Source organism: Loxodonta africana, chromosome 3 (assembly GCF_030014295.1).
Source record: "Loxodonta africana isolate mLoxAfr1 chromosome 3, mLoxAfr1.hap2, whole genome shotgun sequence".
Classification (NCBI taxonomy): domain Eukaryota; kingdom Metazoa; phylum Chordata; class Mammalia; order Proboscidea; family Elephantidae; genus Loxodonta; species Loxodonta africana.
This window is the reverse complement of record NC_087344.1, coordinates 209,855,931-209,869,808: the sequence shown is the minus strand read 5'-3', so window position 1 is coordinate 209,869,808 and position 13,878 is coordinate 209,855,931. Positions and strand designations below refer to the sequence as shown.

Below are 13,878 nucleotides of genomic sequence, written 5' to 3'. Positions count from 1 at the left end.
TTGTGTAAGGGGTCACCATACTCAAAGGCAGCCAACAACAGTAGCTGACAAGCACACAGAACAGGCAAGGCCAAGGTCAGCTGGTAAAGATACAATGAACCCCTTTTAGATTCACTTCACATAGACAGAAAATGGAAGAGTAGCTAAACGTGCCAGCTCCCTGGGTCCTTTACCTAGACACCAAAAGTGATGCCAAAGCAAAAGGGGGTGGGATGCCTGCCATTGGAGTTGTGGGATGCCCTGGTGCTAGGGAGCCAATTCTAGATTGCAGCTAAGTGGTTTACAGGCAGCAGATATGCCTGCAGGAGGCTTCATACCTCATCAGAACCTGGGAAAGAAACTATTTCGCTACAGCCTCTAGTCATTCCCTCCTGTTCTGGCTGGACCCCAAGGCCTTCTGCCAAGGCTCATATCTCCCGAGGTTTAAGCATTTGCCTGCATGGCCTACGGGAGTATATGAAGGTCACCAGAGAGCCACGATAGAGCTGTTCTCCTCCAGTAATGGAGTAATTTTCGTTGCTCTGTGGTTTTTCACTGTATGAATACATAACATCTGCCATTTTTCATGTTGTTGGACATTTGGGTTGCTTTAGGGGTTTTTGTTTGCTTTGTTTCGTTTTGGGGGGATTATTGTAAACAAAACTACTTTGAGCGTTCTTATACATATCTCCCAGTGCACAGGTGCAAGAGTTATTTTAGGGTACATGCCTAGGAACTAAATTGTTTTGTCTCAAGTACAGACATCATTAACTCTACAGAATAATGACAAATCGTTTTGCAAAATGCTGGGTCAGTTTTCACTAAGAAACAGAGGATTGATTCCTGCTGCGCCACATCCTCACCAACACTTGGCATTTAGACCTTAATTTTTGCCAATCCGGTGTTGCGTCCTTATTGTGATTACAATGTGTATATACTAGATTATTAATGAGTCCAGCATTTAAAAAAAAAAAAGTTTAACTGGCATTTGTAATTCTTTCTCTGTGAAATATCTGTTAGTGACTTTTCTCTATTTTTCTATAGAGCTATTTGTTTTTTTCTTATTTATTTATAGGAACTAAAGCACCAGTAGCCAAGTGGTTAAGAGATCAGGCTACTAACCAAAATGTTAGCAGTTCAAATCCACCAGCTGCTCCTTGGCAACCCTATGGAGCAGCTCTACTCTGTCATATAGGGTTACTTTGAGTCGGGATAGACTCTGTGATACCCAGCAACAACATTCATATATTCAGTATAGTAATTTTTGTTGATTATTGATGCTCTAAATATTTCTTATCCATTTGTGACTTGACTTTTCACTTTATGGTTTCTTTGATGTACAAAATTTCATTAATCTAGAAGGGATGGGCAGGAATTGAAGAGTATTTAGGAAGAAATTTTGAGAGAGCATGGAGATGACAGAAGAGCCTAGAACTGCTGCCCAGATGTCCCACTTTGGCCAATGGGGGGACCGTGACAGAGGCACTGGGGTGGGGCACACTTGGTCTGTTGGGTCACCTGAAGTTCACCTGATGCTCCTAAGGCCCATGCAGAGGAGACATCCAGATACAGACTGGAGATTCAGAAATATGTAGAACAGACCCCAAAATCTGTGCCCAAAGATAAAGGAGCCCTGTTCCTAGATGCCTAGGCAACTACCTGGGAAGAGCTGAGTCCAGGAAAGCCCAAAACAGGCCAATGACAAGGTCAAGACGAGCGAATCTAGATAAGGAGTGAGGCCCCAGCCAATAGGGTAGAACTCCAGCCCAGGGAAGGAAGGACCAGATAAGGCCTCCTGACACCAGCTCTGAGCAAGACTGGGGGCAGGGGCAGGCTGCTGGCCCCTCAACCCCAAGCACCTCCCATAGGACAAGCATAAAGCTCAGCCCCGTGGTGGCGCTCCCTACCCAGACCCAGAGACAGGCTGTGTTCCAGCCCTCACTAGCCCCTCAGTCAAGTGGTCTTGAGCAGTGCAAACCCTGCCTCACCATCCAACGGCAGCTCTGTGGCCCTGAACCTAACGGGGGCAGCAGCCAGCGTGCTGCAGGCCAAGACACTTCTCCTGGGGTTTTTTTTTTAGTTTTAATTTAGTTAAATTTATCATTTTTATGGTTTTGGTTTTTAGTACCTTAAAAAGATCCTTTCTCACCCTAGTATCAGAAAGAGATTTTCCTATAACTTGTTTAAAAGAATTCTACAACTTTGCTTTTCACACTGAAGTCTTCAGTCTACCTGGCATTGGTTTGCGTAGGATGGGAGACAGGAGCCCACTCGTCCCACTACAAGACTATACTGAAAGCATCTGTTCTCTTTTGTGATACGGACTTTGTCTTATGTCAGTTTACCATGTACAAATAGATTTGCTTTAGAGCTCTCTGTTCTGTTGTACTGATCTTTTTGACTAAGCCTGTGCCAGTGACATGCTATTTTAAGTTCCTACTTTCTGAAGTGGATTTTTATAGTCATTCTTGTAGTGGGAGTCTATGAGTGGTAAATTTATCTTTGTCTGAAAATATCTTTTGTCCTCTGTTGAATTTCAGTTTAAAGTATTACAGAATGTTAATTTTATAGTTTTTGCTGGGGGAGGGGAAGGGCAGTTCTAAGCACAGTGTGAAGAAAAGAGAGGAGCATTAGTTTTTTTTAAAGAAATTTTTTTGATATTCGGTAATCTTTTATTATGAGCTCCTATTTGACTGGACGTGGAAACCCCAGTGGTGTAGTGGTTAAGAGCTATGGCTGCCAACCAAAAGGTCAGCAGTTTGCATCCACCAAGTGCTCCTTGGGAACTCTATGGGGCAATTCTACTCTGTCCTATAGGGTCGCTATGAGTTAGAATTGACTCAATAGCAAGTTTTTTTTTTTTCATTTGGCTAGATTTAACCTGTAGCCATTTTAAGGGCACTGAATTGAGGATACTTTCTCTCAGAAATTGTGTTCGCTTCTGCTGGGCAACCAAATGACACCACCAAACTGGAGCTACTTTAATTCTTGACCTGGGGTTTCTAGATGCACAGATAATACAAAATTCAAACATCAGCCTGTGGTACAAATTCTTAAGCGGGCTATTCAGGTCATTGTTACGTTTTTTCCATCTGAAGCTACAGTGGAGACCAGTGAGTGTCCAGGTGGTATTCCTTTGCCGTGGGCAGGCAAATTTCTAGCCTCCTTTTCCTCAGGAGTTCCAGTTTTCCATTGGGTGTCAAGTTCAGCTTCCTCCCTCGTTCTACCTTGTTCAGGGCCAAGGTCTACTCTCCCATTCCGGAGAAGATGCCTGTTAATCCTCAAATATCTAGATTTCTGGTCTAAGGATTTGCTTTTAGTGCAGTCCCGGCTTCTGGGTTTGAATCTGCTCTAATTTCAGGCTCTTATTTGCCTGTTTTTATTTTTTAGTTTGCCCTTAGAAATTCACCTGAATTTATTATGAGCTTAACAATGAATTTAAAAATATGTGTGTTGAATTTATCTAAAACTTACGTATTTTATATTGAGCGGATTTCATCAAATATTTGTTTTATCGTGCTACTAAATGAGTATGCTTCTATTTGGTGTTTTTCTTCCCTTATCTTCCTTGCTTCTGACTCTCTCTCCGTGCTGATTTATTTTTTGACAGTAGTTTTTTCCTCACAAGAGATCCACTCTGAGAAGGCAGACCCACCTGGATAAATTCAGAGTTTCCACCTTCTCTTAATGCAGTCATATTTCTTTGCCTTATACTCATTGTTTTCCTTTTCTGCCTGGAAACTGGATGCCTGTGGTAGACTTGAGATCTTTATTATAACTTCCTTCACTCAGTCACCTCAATATGAATATGGTCGAGAGTGGTGTGAGGTGGTAGCAAATACAGCACTTCAGGTGTGACAGAAAAATTATGGGCATAAGGAAACAAATGCAGTGAGCCAGAAACTGCTTCAAGCAGTAGCAGACTGAGAAACATCCAGAAAGTCGAATGTGACCGCAGAGATAAACAAACTCTGACAACAGCATTTTGTATAAACCAATCAGTCTTTCATCCCCACTCAGGAATTATGGATCTGAAATATAGAGATCTTAGTGCACTTAATAATTCTTCCCCAAACGTAAGTGATTAATGTCCATCATACGGTGGAAGAAATGAGTTCTGTTAAAACTGAGAAACTTGCCAAAAAAAGATCACCAGGTAAGGAAGACTGAGTGGCTGGAGTCAGAGTTTGCCAGAACATTTCCCGAGACCAAACATCCTGACCTTTTCGGCTCATGAGAGGTTATCAAAACATCACTAAGATGTCAGTGTTAAGAACCTGACTCCTGTTAGATGTGTTGACTAATACAAGTTAGTTTTCCGTTAGTTTTCTTCTGCTGCTAATTAATTAACATAAGATTCTAAAGACAGACAATGAGCTTTTTCCCTTCAACTCTTAATTGCGTCAAGTACAAACACTCTCCTAGATACATGGTGAAGCTGCATGATAAGCGATAGCATCACGTTGAATCCAGCTCAAGAAGAGCCAGATAGACACGAAGTGTTTTCAGGACCTGTAACTTACCCTCAGCTTTCTTCCAAGCGTTGTAATGATAATAGCCAGGTGCTGTAGAGTCAGCTTGACTCATAGCAACCCGTGGGTATCAGAGTAGAATTGTGCTCCATTGGGTTTTTAATGACTGATTTTTTTTGGAAGATCACCAGGCCTTTCTTCCAAGGTACCTCCGGGTGGACTGGAACCTCCAACCTTTCAGTTAGAAGCTAAGTGCATTAACTGTTTGCATGACCCAGGACTCCTTAGGATAATAACTAGCATTTATTGCACACGTACTTTGTGGCAGGCACTGTGGTATTTTACATAGAATATTTCATTTTATGTTCGCAACAATCGTATGAGGTCTACATTATTATCATCATTTTCATATGCCAGAGGAGGAAGCGAGGTTCAGAGAGACTACTTACTTAATTTATCAAGGTTACCCAGGTAGTAAATGGTAGAAATGAGTTTCTAATTCAGTCAGATCTTTTTGATTTCACTTAAGAGCCTTCTTTCTTAACATCATGAAGTGCTACCACTTGAAATTTCCGTTTTGTTTGGTATCACCTGCTTTATCTCCATCCTCATGGCAGTTATCAAGTAAAAAGGGGGCAGGAAGGTATTTGTGTTAGTTAAGACTATGTTGCTAGCACAGAAAGCCCAGCTACAAACTTAGATCAAGTGCCCATTCCCACATGAAAATTGTAGTTGGGGAAACATCGTGCGTGGATTGGCTTAGGACTGGATGACGTACCATTCATGAACCAGAAACTGTGGCAAGGGGAAACGAGATAACCCCGATTGCAATCCGGGCAGTTTCTGAGGCCAGGGATGGGGACGATCCCACCCAAATTGAATGGCTGCCACTGGAGGTGGGGAGGAGAAACGGGAAAACAAAAGCATAAGAAGCTGAAGGAAAACAAATCAGAATCAAACAAACAGGATCCTTCTTTTCCCAACAACCCAGTTAAACATAACTAACACACAAATGCAACTTAAAGAAAGGCCATGGTTAAACTCCAAATTTATGGAATTAAAAAAAATTCCACTGTTGATGGATGAAATGAATTATCTATCGCTGTCTTGTAAAAAATTACTCCAAAATGTGGCTGCTTCAGAGAGCAGACACTTACTACCTCCCAGTTTCTGTGGATCAGTACTCTGGGTGTGGCTCGGCGGGCTCAGCATCTCTCATGAGTCCATCGTTGGCTAGGGAGGATCTGCTTCCAAGCTCACGCATGTGGTTGTTGGCAGGATCCAGTTCCTTGTGGGTCATTGGACTGAAGACATTAATTCCTAGCTGGCTGCTGGCTGGGGACCTCCCTCAGTTCCTTGCCATGTGGGTCTCTCCTTAGGGCAGCTCACGACATGGCACCTGGCTTCCAGCAGAGCAGGCAAACGAAAGAGTGAGAGAGGATGCATGAAATGGAAGCTACAGTCGTTCAACAACCTAATCGGCCACATCTTATTCTTTAGTGTGGTGAGTCAGTAAGTCCAACCCACACTGAAGGACAGAGAATTATACAAAAGCATGAATACCAAGCAGGAGGCAAGGGAATATTGGGGATAGTAATAGAAGCTGCCTACCATAAGTGTGTGTTTGTGCATGTGTGTGGAGGGGCGTGTTTGGGGGGTGGTGGTTGCACATGGTACTGACAGAGAGTGTATTGACTTCTTACTCATTTTCCTGTGAGGAACATTAGAGGGGTGAAACTGTAGTCATGGTCCCTGAGAAAACAGATGGCCTCAAACACTGGGGGTTTGAGGCCAGCTTAATAAAGGGACTATTTACGAAGATGTGGACAAATGTCTGAATTACCCAGTGCTGCCATAACAAAATACCACAAAGCGGGTGGCTTTAAAGAGCAGAAATTTATTTACTCACAGTTCTGGAGGCTAAAAGTCGAAATCAGGGTCTCAGCCATGTTGATTCCTTCTGTGGGCTGCTCCTCCAGTTTCTGGTGGTTGCTGGAAATTCTTTACATTCTTTTGCTGCTTATAGATGCATCTGCCTCCATTGTCATGTGGTGTCTCCCCCTATGTGTCTCTATTCCCTTTTTATACAGCACCAGAGATTAGGTTTAGGATCCACCCTCCTGTTGTATGACATCATTAACATGACAAAAACCTATTTCCAGTCAGGGACACATTCATAGACGCAGGTGCTAAGACTACCATGTATCTTTGGGGACACAATTCAACCCACAACAGCAATTATAGGGAAATCTCAAGGAATAGGGCATTACTTCAAGGTTTATCGCTTGCAGCCTGTCGTATCACTTCCTGTAGGTCTGAAGCTGGAGGCCCTGGGTGGTAAAAATGATTAACATGCTCAGCTGCTAACCAAAAGGTTGGAGGTTCCAGTCCACCCAGAATCACCTTGGAAGAACGACCTGGGAATTTACTGAAAAAAACCAGCCATTGAAAATCCCATGGAGTACAATTCTACTCTGATACACATGGGGTCACCATGAGCTGGAGTCAACTTCTTCAACTGGAAGGTTCTGAAAAAGTTAAGGGGAAGAAGGAGTTCTCAGAGCCAGGAGAGAATATTTGTAGGCGAAGACCCCCTGATGGGAGCTACCACATTCTGTTAAGGGATGCAGTCCACCTATGGCATCTCTAGAGGGAAGGTGCCAGGGGAGTAAATATCCTGATCTCGCTCTTCTCCATTCTCCGCTGACATTATCCACTGACTGAATTCAGCTGGAAGCCAGAAGGCAAAGGAGTCCACTGATGTAGTCAGTACCAGTCAACCTCCCCGAGTACACAAACCAAAACTCTTTGCCGTTGAGTCGATTCTGATGCATAGAGACCCTATAGGACAGGGTAGAACTGCCCCACAGGGTTTCCAAGGAGCAGCTGGTGGATTTGAACTGCTGGCGTTTTGATTAGAAGCTGAGTTCTTAACCACTGTGCCACCAAGGCTCCCCGGAGCACACAGTAGGGTGGAAAGAGTGGAGATTGGACCTGGAAGAGCAGTCAGAAGATATCTAGTGTAGAAACCTATCGTACTTGAGGAGACTCACATCCACAGTATGCGGAGAAGAAACAGCCATACACGACTAAGCGCTGTGTAGAGCAAGCTCGATGGAAGAGTTTACTGACAAAGAGGGTATTTAACATCAAAACAGACTTTCAAACAATTGCTTCTCTTGAAGATCCTTCAAAATGGGAAACACATATCCATCTCTATGAAATGATTTGGGTGAAGCTGCACTGATGAAAGAGTGTGGGTGGCTAAGATGACTTTGATGGGTCCTTGTAACTTGAGGATTCAGTGTTCCTGCAGGAGTGATGGAAATCAGGGAATAGGATCTCCTGCAAAATATTCACAACTCTTTGAAATGGAAATTATGCTACTCCAATTTAGGCAGCGAATTAAAGCAACTATTTTTATTCAGGGTGTTCGTAGGGTGTGCTCCTGCCTGTTTGAAGTGGCAGTGAAGGAGGCAGGCAGGCAGGCAGGCAGGCGTGCTTTTTCCTGGATAAAGCAGGAGCTGGCTCAGCCTGTTCTCATCTTTACTTAGCACCTGCTGGCTTGAAGCGGTGTCACCCCAGCAATCAGACGGTGGATGTGCCAGGAGGCTGACCTCCAGTGTCTACCCCCCCTCCTCCCACACCCCATGACGGCCTGTCCTGATATAGGTGGACAGGGGACTGGTTTAAAATGACAGTCTCAAGTTCAAGTAGGAAGAGAGGCTAATTTGAAGAAACAGCCAGGCAAGCTTCCTTTCCTGGTAGGAATGATTACCACCCCGCTTCGCCATGGCCCACCTGGGAGCCCATTTTGCCTTTAGATCCCGCTGGCAGAAGACCGATGATGAACTCTGTCGACACAGCATGTCCTTTATCCTTCACAAAGCCATTCGCAATGACTTCTTTCAGAGCTATCTCTACCTGCTGGAGAAGATATCCCTGGGTAAGTGTGTCAGAGCCACGAGATAAAGGACAAGAAATGACTGGACGGACTGTAAAGCTGCGGGGCTTGTGGAGGAGGAGGTAAAACAAGGACACTTTTCACAAAAAAAAAGAACCCACAACCACTGTCGGTGGGCTTGGATGTGTCAATGGCATTCTTTTATGGAGAGTGCAAAGATCAGATGCTGCCTGGCAAGTTAGGACAACAGGATTCTGTTCTGGGACTTTTTGCTGTCTCAGGCAGAGTGCTTCTCTGGGTGTTGGCTGTCTGAGTATCAGGCTTATAGAAACTCATTTCTTGAGTTTTGAAGGATGTGTTTAACAATTGTTGAAAATTTAGAGTTAGCAAATAGGTAACTGTAAGATGAGAGCATTAATGCAATGGTACATCAAGTAAGAGTTTTAAAAAAAGACTGAACAATGGTAGATCATTGTGTTCTTCGTGTGTGTGTGTGTGTGTGTGTGTGTGTGTGAGATCATACATCACATAATTTCTCTCTGGCCTTCCTAAGTCACCACTGTAGTCAGTGAGCCTAAAAGGAGCAGATTTCAGGGAATTGGACAAAAAGGCAATAAGGGGTTCATCTAGTTTGTCTACACTACTCTTCTCAGCCTGTGAAACTGGTTACTTCAGGGCACTCTTAACAGCACCAAAGAGGAAATAACTAATGACTAAAAAGAGTGAAGTAACTCCTTTTGGTTTGAATTTCCCCTGGTAGAAGCAGGAACACTGTGTATCAGTCTGTCCATTCTCTTAATTAAGGTTGTCTGAAAGCTCCATTTTGCACTTGATGTCGGGTGGGGTTTCCAGCCCTGGAAGGACCTACGTAATTCTTTGTGTTGCATTCAAGAAGCTAGGTGTTAGGAGCTTATCAAAAGTCTCTTTTGTTAACTTGCTGGAGGGGATCTTTAGTTCTAGACACACAAATACTCATATTTATATAGTCAAAACGTCTCTCATCTATAGCTTTATTTGATCGTTGCAGCCACACTGTGGGATAGATACGATAAGTGTCATTGTTCTTTCCTCCTACCCTCTCTCCCCCTATTTTATTTTTTCAAATGAGGGTAAGAAAATTTGGAGATAATGTGATCTGACCTAGACAGAGGAGTACCAGGGTAGGAACGCAAGACCAGGGCTCTTGCTGGTAGATCATGCAGCATGTAAGTTAGTCTTTTCGGACATATAATAATTATATCTCTATCCAAATGGAAAAATGAGAGCAGTCCATTTGGAAGGCGAGGATGTGTTGGTCGCTGCATACACTGGCAGAGCATCAGTTTTCTGGAGACACTCTTTAGACCACACCTCGGTAACAGCAGTTCGGTGACCTTGGTTGTATTAGATTGGAGAAAGGTATCAATTACAGTAACTGAGAAATGACACACTAAAGCGTAGATGACTGCCAAACTTTAAGAATAACTAATAGAAAAGGAAATAATCTCTGGAAGTAGCTGAAGATGAGCTGAAGTAAAGATGACTTAAAAAGTTTTCACTAAAAATTAGATGAAAATTAATTTGGAACAAGTAGATTATATTTGGCCTCAACCCTTTTTTCACCTAGTAGAGTCATTTGATTATATCTATTGTTCTCCTTTGTGGACTTGCTGATTGTCTAACAACAACTTCCAACCTTTTTTAAAAAAGATTACTATTATTAAAAGGAAAGCCTTTTGACAAATGGAGTCCCTGGGTGGTGTAAATGGTTCACACACTTGGCTGCTCACTGAAAGACTGGCAGTTTGAGTTTGCTCACAGGTGCCTCAGAAGAAAGGCCTGGCAATCCGCTTCTGAAAAATCAGCCATCAGGAGCCCTGCAGACTGCAGTTCTACTCTGACACACATGAGGCCGCCATGAGTCGGATCGAGTCAACGACAACTGTTTTTTTTTTTTTTTTGACAACTAAAATCTTCCATGGAACCCCAGTGTGAAACATAGATAAAACAGAAGCTTTTCTACTTAGGATTCAGGTCAAGATCCTGTTGCTGGTCTCTGTTCCTAGCCCTTCCAGGGGCTCTTGAGGCACCCTCTGTAACAGCATTCGGTGTCCGTAAACACAGCTTGGAAACTTTAAGTCCATTCTGAGCCAAAGCTGATGCCATTTTACTTTGTTAAAACTACTATTTTCCTGAAATGAATCAACCCAAGTGTCTCATCTTCTAAGTATGACTTTTATCCAGTTAGAAGGCTTCTCTCAACCCTTGTCCTTTGCTCCAGGAGGTTATAGCTTAAATTTATGGAATGCATTTATGTGTATTAGTTCTTCTATCGAACACTAGTTTCATAAGAGACCTATTCTCTCTCTCTCAAAATCCTGGTCATCAAAGTCCTGGGTTCAAATTCTGGCATTGCTACTTACTAGAGAAGTGACCTCTGGAACATTACTAAAGTCTCTGAGCATCATTTTGCTCAAAACTGCAGGGCTCTTTGAAGGATTAAATGCAATTCTGTATGTGAAAAGTAGGAAATGCTCAGTAAGTGTTCATTTCTTCCTTTGCTTCCTCTGTGCTAGGCCCCTTTTAAAGGCACCGGGTATCCTTCCCTAGAATAGGCATTCAAGACACTTAACTAAACTCGATATGTAAGAGTTTTTAGGCTGCACTGAATATGTTGCTTTTCAGTTAGGAAATAAAGCTTAGCCAGCAGAGCTGCTCCCTGCCCCCGCCCACGACCCAGCACCACCAAGGTGTTTTATAGTTGGCTTCCCCTACTCTTGGTGATTTCAAGACTTTGTAAGAATGAAAGTAAAGCCCTTCTTTCAAAAAGGTTAGGGGATCTTTCCTGTAGGGTCTGCACAGACAGTTTGTTGATTAGGGGCAATTAGGGGAAAAACAAGCGGTTGACCAGACTCTTTGATTCCTTTTTTCCTTCCTTCCTCCCTGCAACTGCCTGCATTAGGCAACCAGTCTCACATCAGCACGCTATGTGGCAACATCGGTCATGGGGAAATTTGCTGAAATATCTCTGGCTAAGGAGTCCCTGGGGGGTGCACATGGTTAAGTGCCTGACTACTAACCAAAAGGCTGGCGATTCACATACGCCCAGAGATGCCTTGTAAGTAAGGCCTGGCAACTTGCTTCTGAAAGTTCACGGCCTTGAAAACCCTATGGAGCAGTTGTACTCTGCACGCAGGGGGTCGCCATGAGTCAGAATTGACTCCAGGGCAGCTAACAACAACAGTATCTGGCTAGCCTGAGAGATCGCTGGAAGGGCAAGGGCACACACGCTGAAGGTCTCCAGTGGAAAGTCTGGACTATGCCGTGGAGCAGAGTAGATCTCCAGAAAGAAATGGAGACAAGCCTATTGCTCTTCCGTGATATTAAACATTATTTCATCCCTTGGCTGGCAGTGCTACACAGCTTACTGCACGGTAAGACATTTTTCGGATGCTTTTGTTACCTTTGTAACGCAAGTGATGCAAGATTACTTTTCTCCTTAAAAGAACAAAGAACCAGATAACTCCCCTTTTATTAGCAGATTCAGAGTTATTTTCACGTACGGAGTGTGGGATGAATAAGATACAGGTTTTAGATGTAAATAAACATAGGTTCAAATCCCAGTAGTATCCTTTACTACCTATTTGAGCTCGGGCAGTTTAGCTAACTTCTCACGATGCCTTGGTTTCTTCTGTATAATAGATATTCAGTAAAACCTGTGAAAGCCAGAACCTGTGTAAGGCGGAAACCTGTCAGAGAAAAGAAACACAGATATTTCCACTAATAGAGAGCGACAGAAAAGTAGTAAGACTGCACCCTCCCAAAGGGTGAAAAGTAGCAAAACCCAGAAAAGCAAGGCAGTCCTGTTGAGTTCTGGCTCTCACAAGTTTCAGTATTTTACAGATGAATTTAGATGTAAATGCTGAGCCTATGTGTATAAAATACTTATCTAATTTATGATAGTTATTATTATTATTTTATTATTTGGGTAATAGGGATTGGGAGGGAGCCCTGGTGGCACAATGGTTAAGAGCTTGGTGCCAACCAAAAGGTTGATAGTTTGAATCTACCACCCACTCCTTGGAAACCCTATGGGACAATTCTTCTCTGCCCTATAGAGTTGCTATGAGTCAGAATCAACTCAACAACAATGGGTATGTGTGTGTGTGTGTGACTGGGAGGACAGATATTTAATAAACTGTACCAAAGGTGTGAACAATATTAATTTACTTAGCAAACATTCATAGGCCTGCTTTACGTTAGGTATAATGGCAAGTTCTAAGGCTGCAAAGAAAATAAGATATAGCCTTCTCCTGAAGGTACAGAGTAGGAGAGCCACACGGATAACTTTTTCTCTTTAATGTGAGCCCGCTCTAAGTTGCTGGAGAGGCATAGAGGAGGCATGATGATTGCTGGGTGTGGTGTCACTATGAAAATCTGTCTTCAGTCTGTCTGCCTTGCAGCCTTCTCATATTTGACGGCAGTCAGGTAGAAGGCTCAAGTAGAAACAGTGAGTTAAGAAGATACTCAGCAAGGGGCTAGGAGATATGACGTGTGGTGGGATCGTGCATAAATTTCTGGCTGAACTGGGGAAAATAAGTGTCCTTTACCATATTTGTGTGGAAACCTGGACAGAGGTTAGGAAACATTACACTAGCCCTCTGTTGAAAAGGTAAAGAACAGAATCAGCCTTCCAAAATTTTCAGGGTAGGCAGTGCATTATCTTAGGGACAAGAAACACCAGACACCTAGAAGCATACAGGGAATAAATAAAATCTAGAGAGGCCCTCTGGACAATTTGGATACTCGGTAACAACAGCTTTCTAGCATCCTGGCACACTCAGAACTTTGGATTCTCCCAGAAACATGGATTAAGTCCTTCTAGCTTTTGGTGAAAAAGAGCAAGAACATTTATCAAGCATTAGTTAAGCTCCTACTTTAAACCAAGCACCATAATATGTGCTTTCTGGTACACCGTGTCATTTAATTATCTCAACAACCCTGTACAATAGATATCATTACCTCATTTTTATAGAGGAAGAAACTGAGACTCAGGTGAATTATATAAGCTACACAATGTCACACAGCTAATTAGTTTCAAAACTGACGAGTAAATTCAGGGTTGTCCAACAACAAGATGCTTTCCTTTACTTCTTTGCTCTTTCCTACTTCCCTCCCTCCTTCCCTCCCTCCTTCTCTTCCTTCCTTCTTGCTTACCGTTAGCTCCTTAATAATTCAATTGGGCAAGACTCACCTGCAAATCTCTTTTATGAAAGATCTTTTCCTTCATAAGGTCATTTCCTAATTGAGCTTTTTTATCTTATAAATAAAGGGCTAACTTGATCCAATATTTTCAGTCTCCAGTCGTTTCAAACTTACTGTCTAAACCTAGCCTACATATCTTCTGGAGAATCTCAGATCAATTTTCAGCTGACAAACAGGTTTAACAGCTGGAATAAAGATAATAAAACAGCTACATTCCCTCATTTAAAAAAAGAAGGGAAGAGAAAAGAAGATACTCAGCAAAGATAAACACCTAACTCT

General features: G+C 42.8%; 1 protein-coding gene across 1 annotated transcript in view; it reads left to right on the top strand.

Annotated features, from left to right (window-relative positions):
• The first annotated feature begins 4,905 nt into the window (after nt 1-4,905).
• Nucleotides 4,906-13,878, top strand: part of NTMT2 (N-terminal Xaa-Pro-Lys N-methyltransferase 2) — a 36,066-nt gene continuing 27,093 nt past the window's right edge. The window contains exon 1 of the mRNA XM_003415053.4: nt 4,906-8,397. Coding sequence (XP_003415101.1) covers nt 8,244-8,397 — 154 coding nt within the window. The 5' untranslated portion in view covers nt 4,906-8,243. The remainder of the gene's footprint in view (nt 8,398-13,878) is intronic.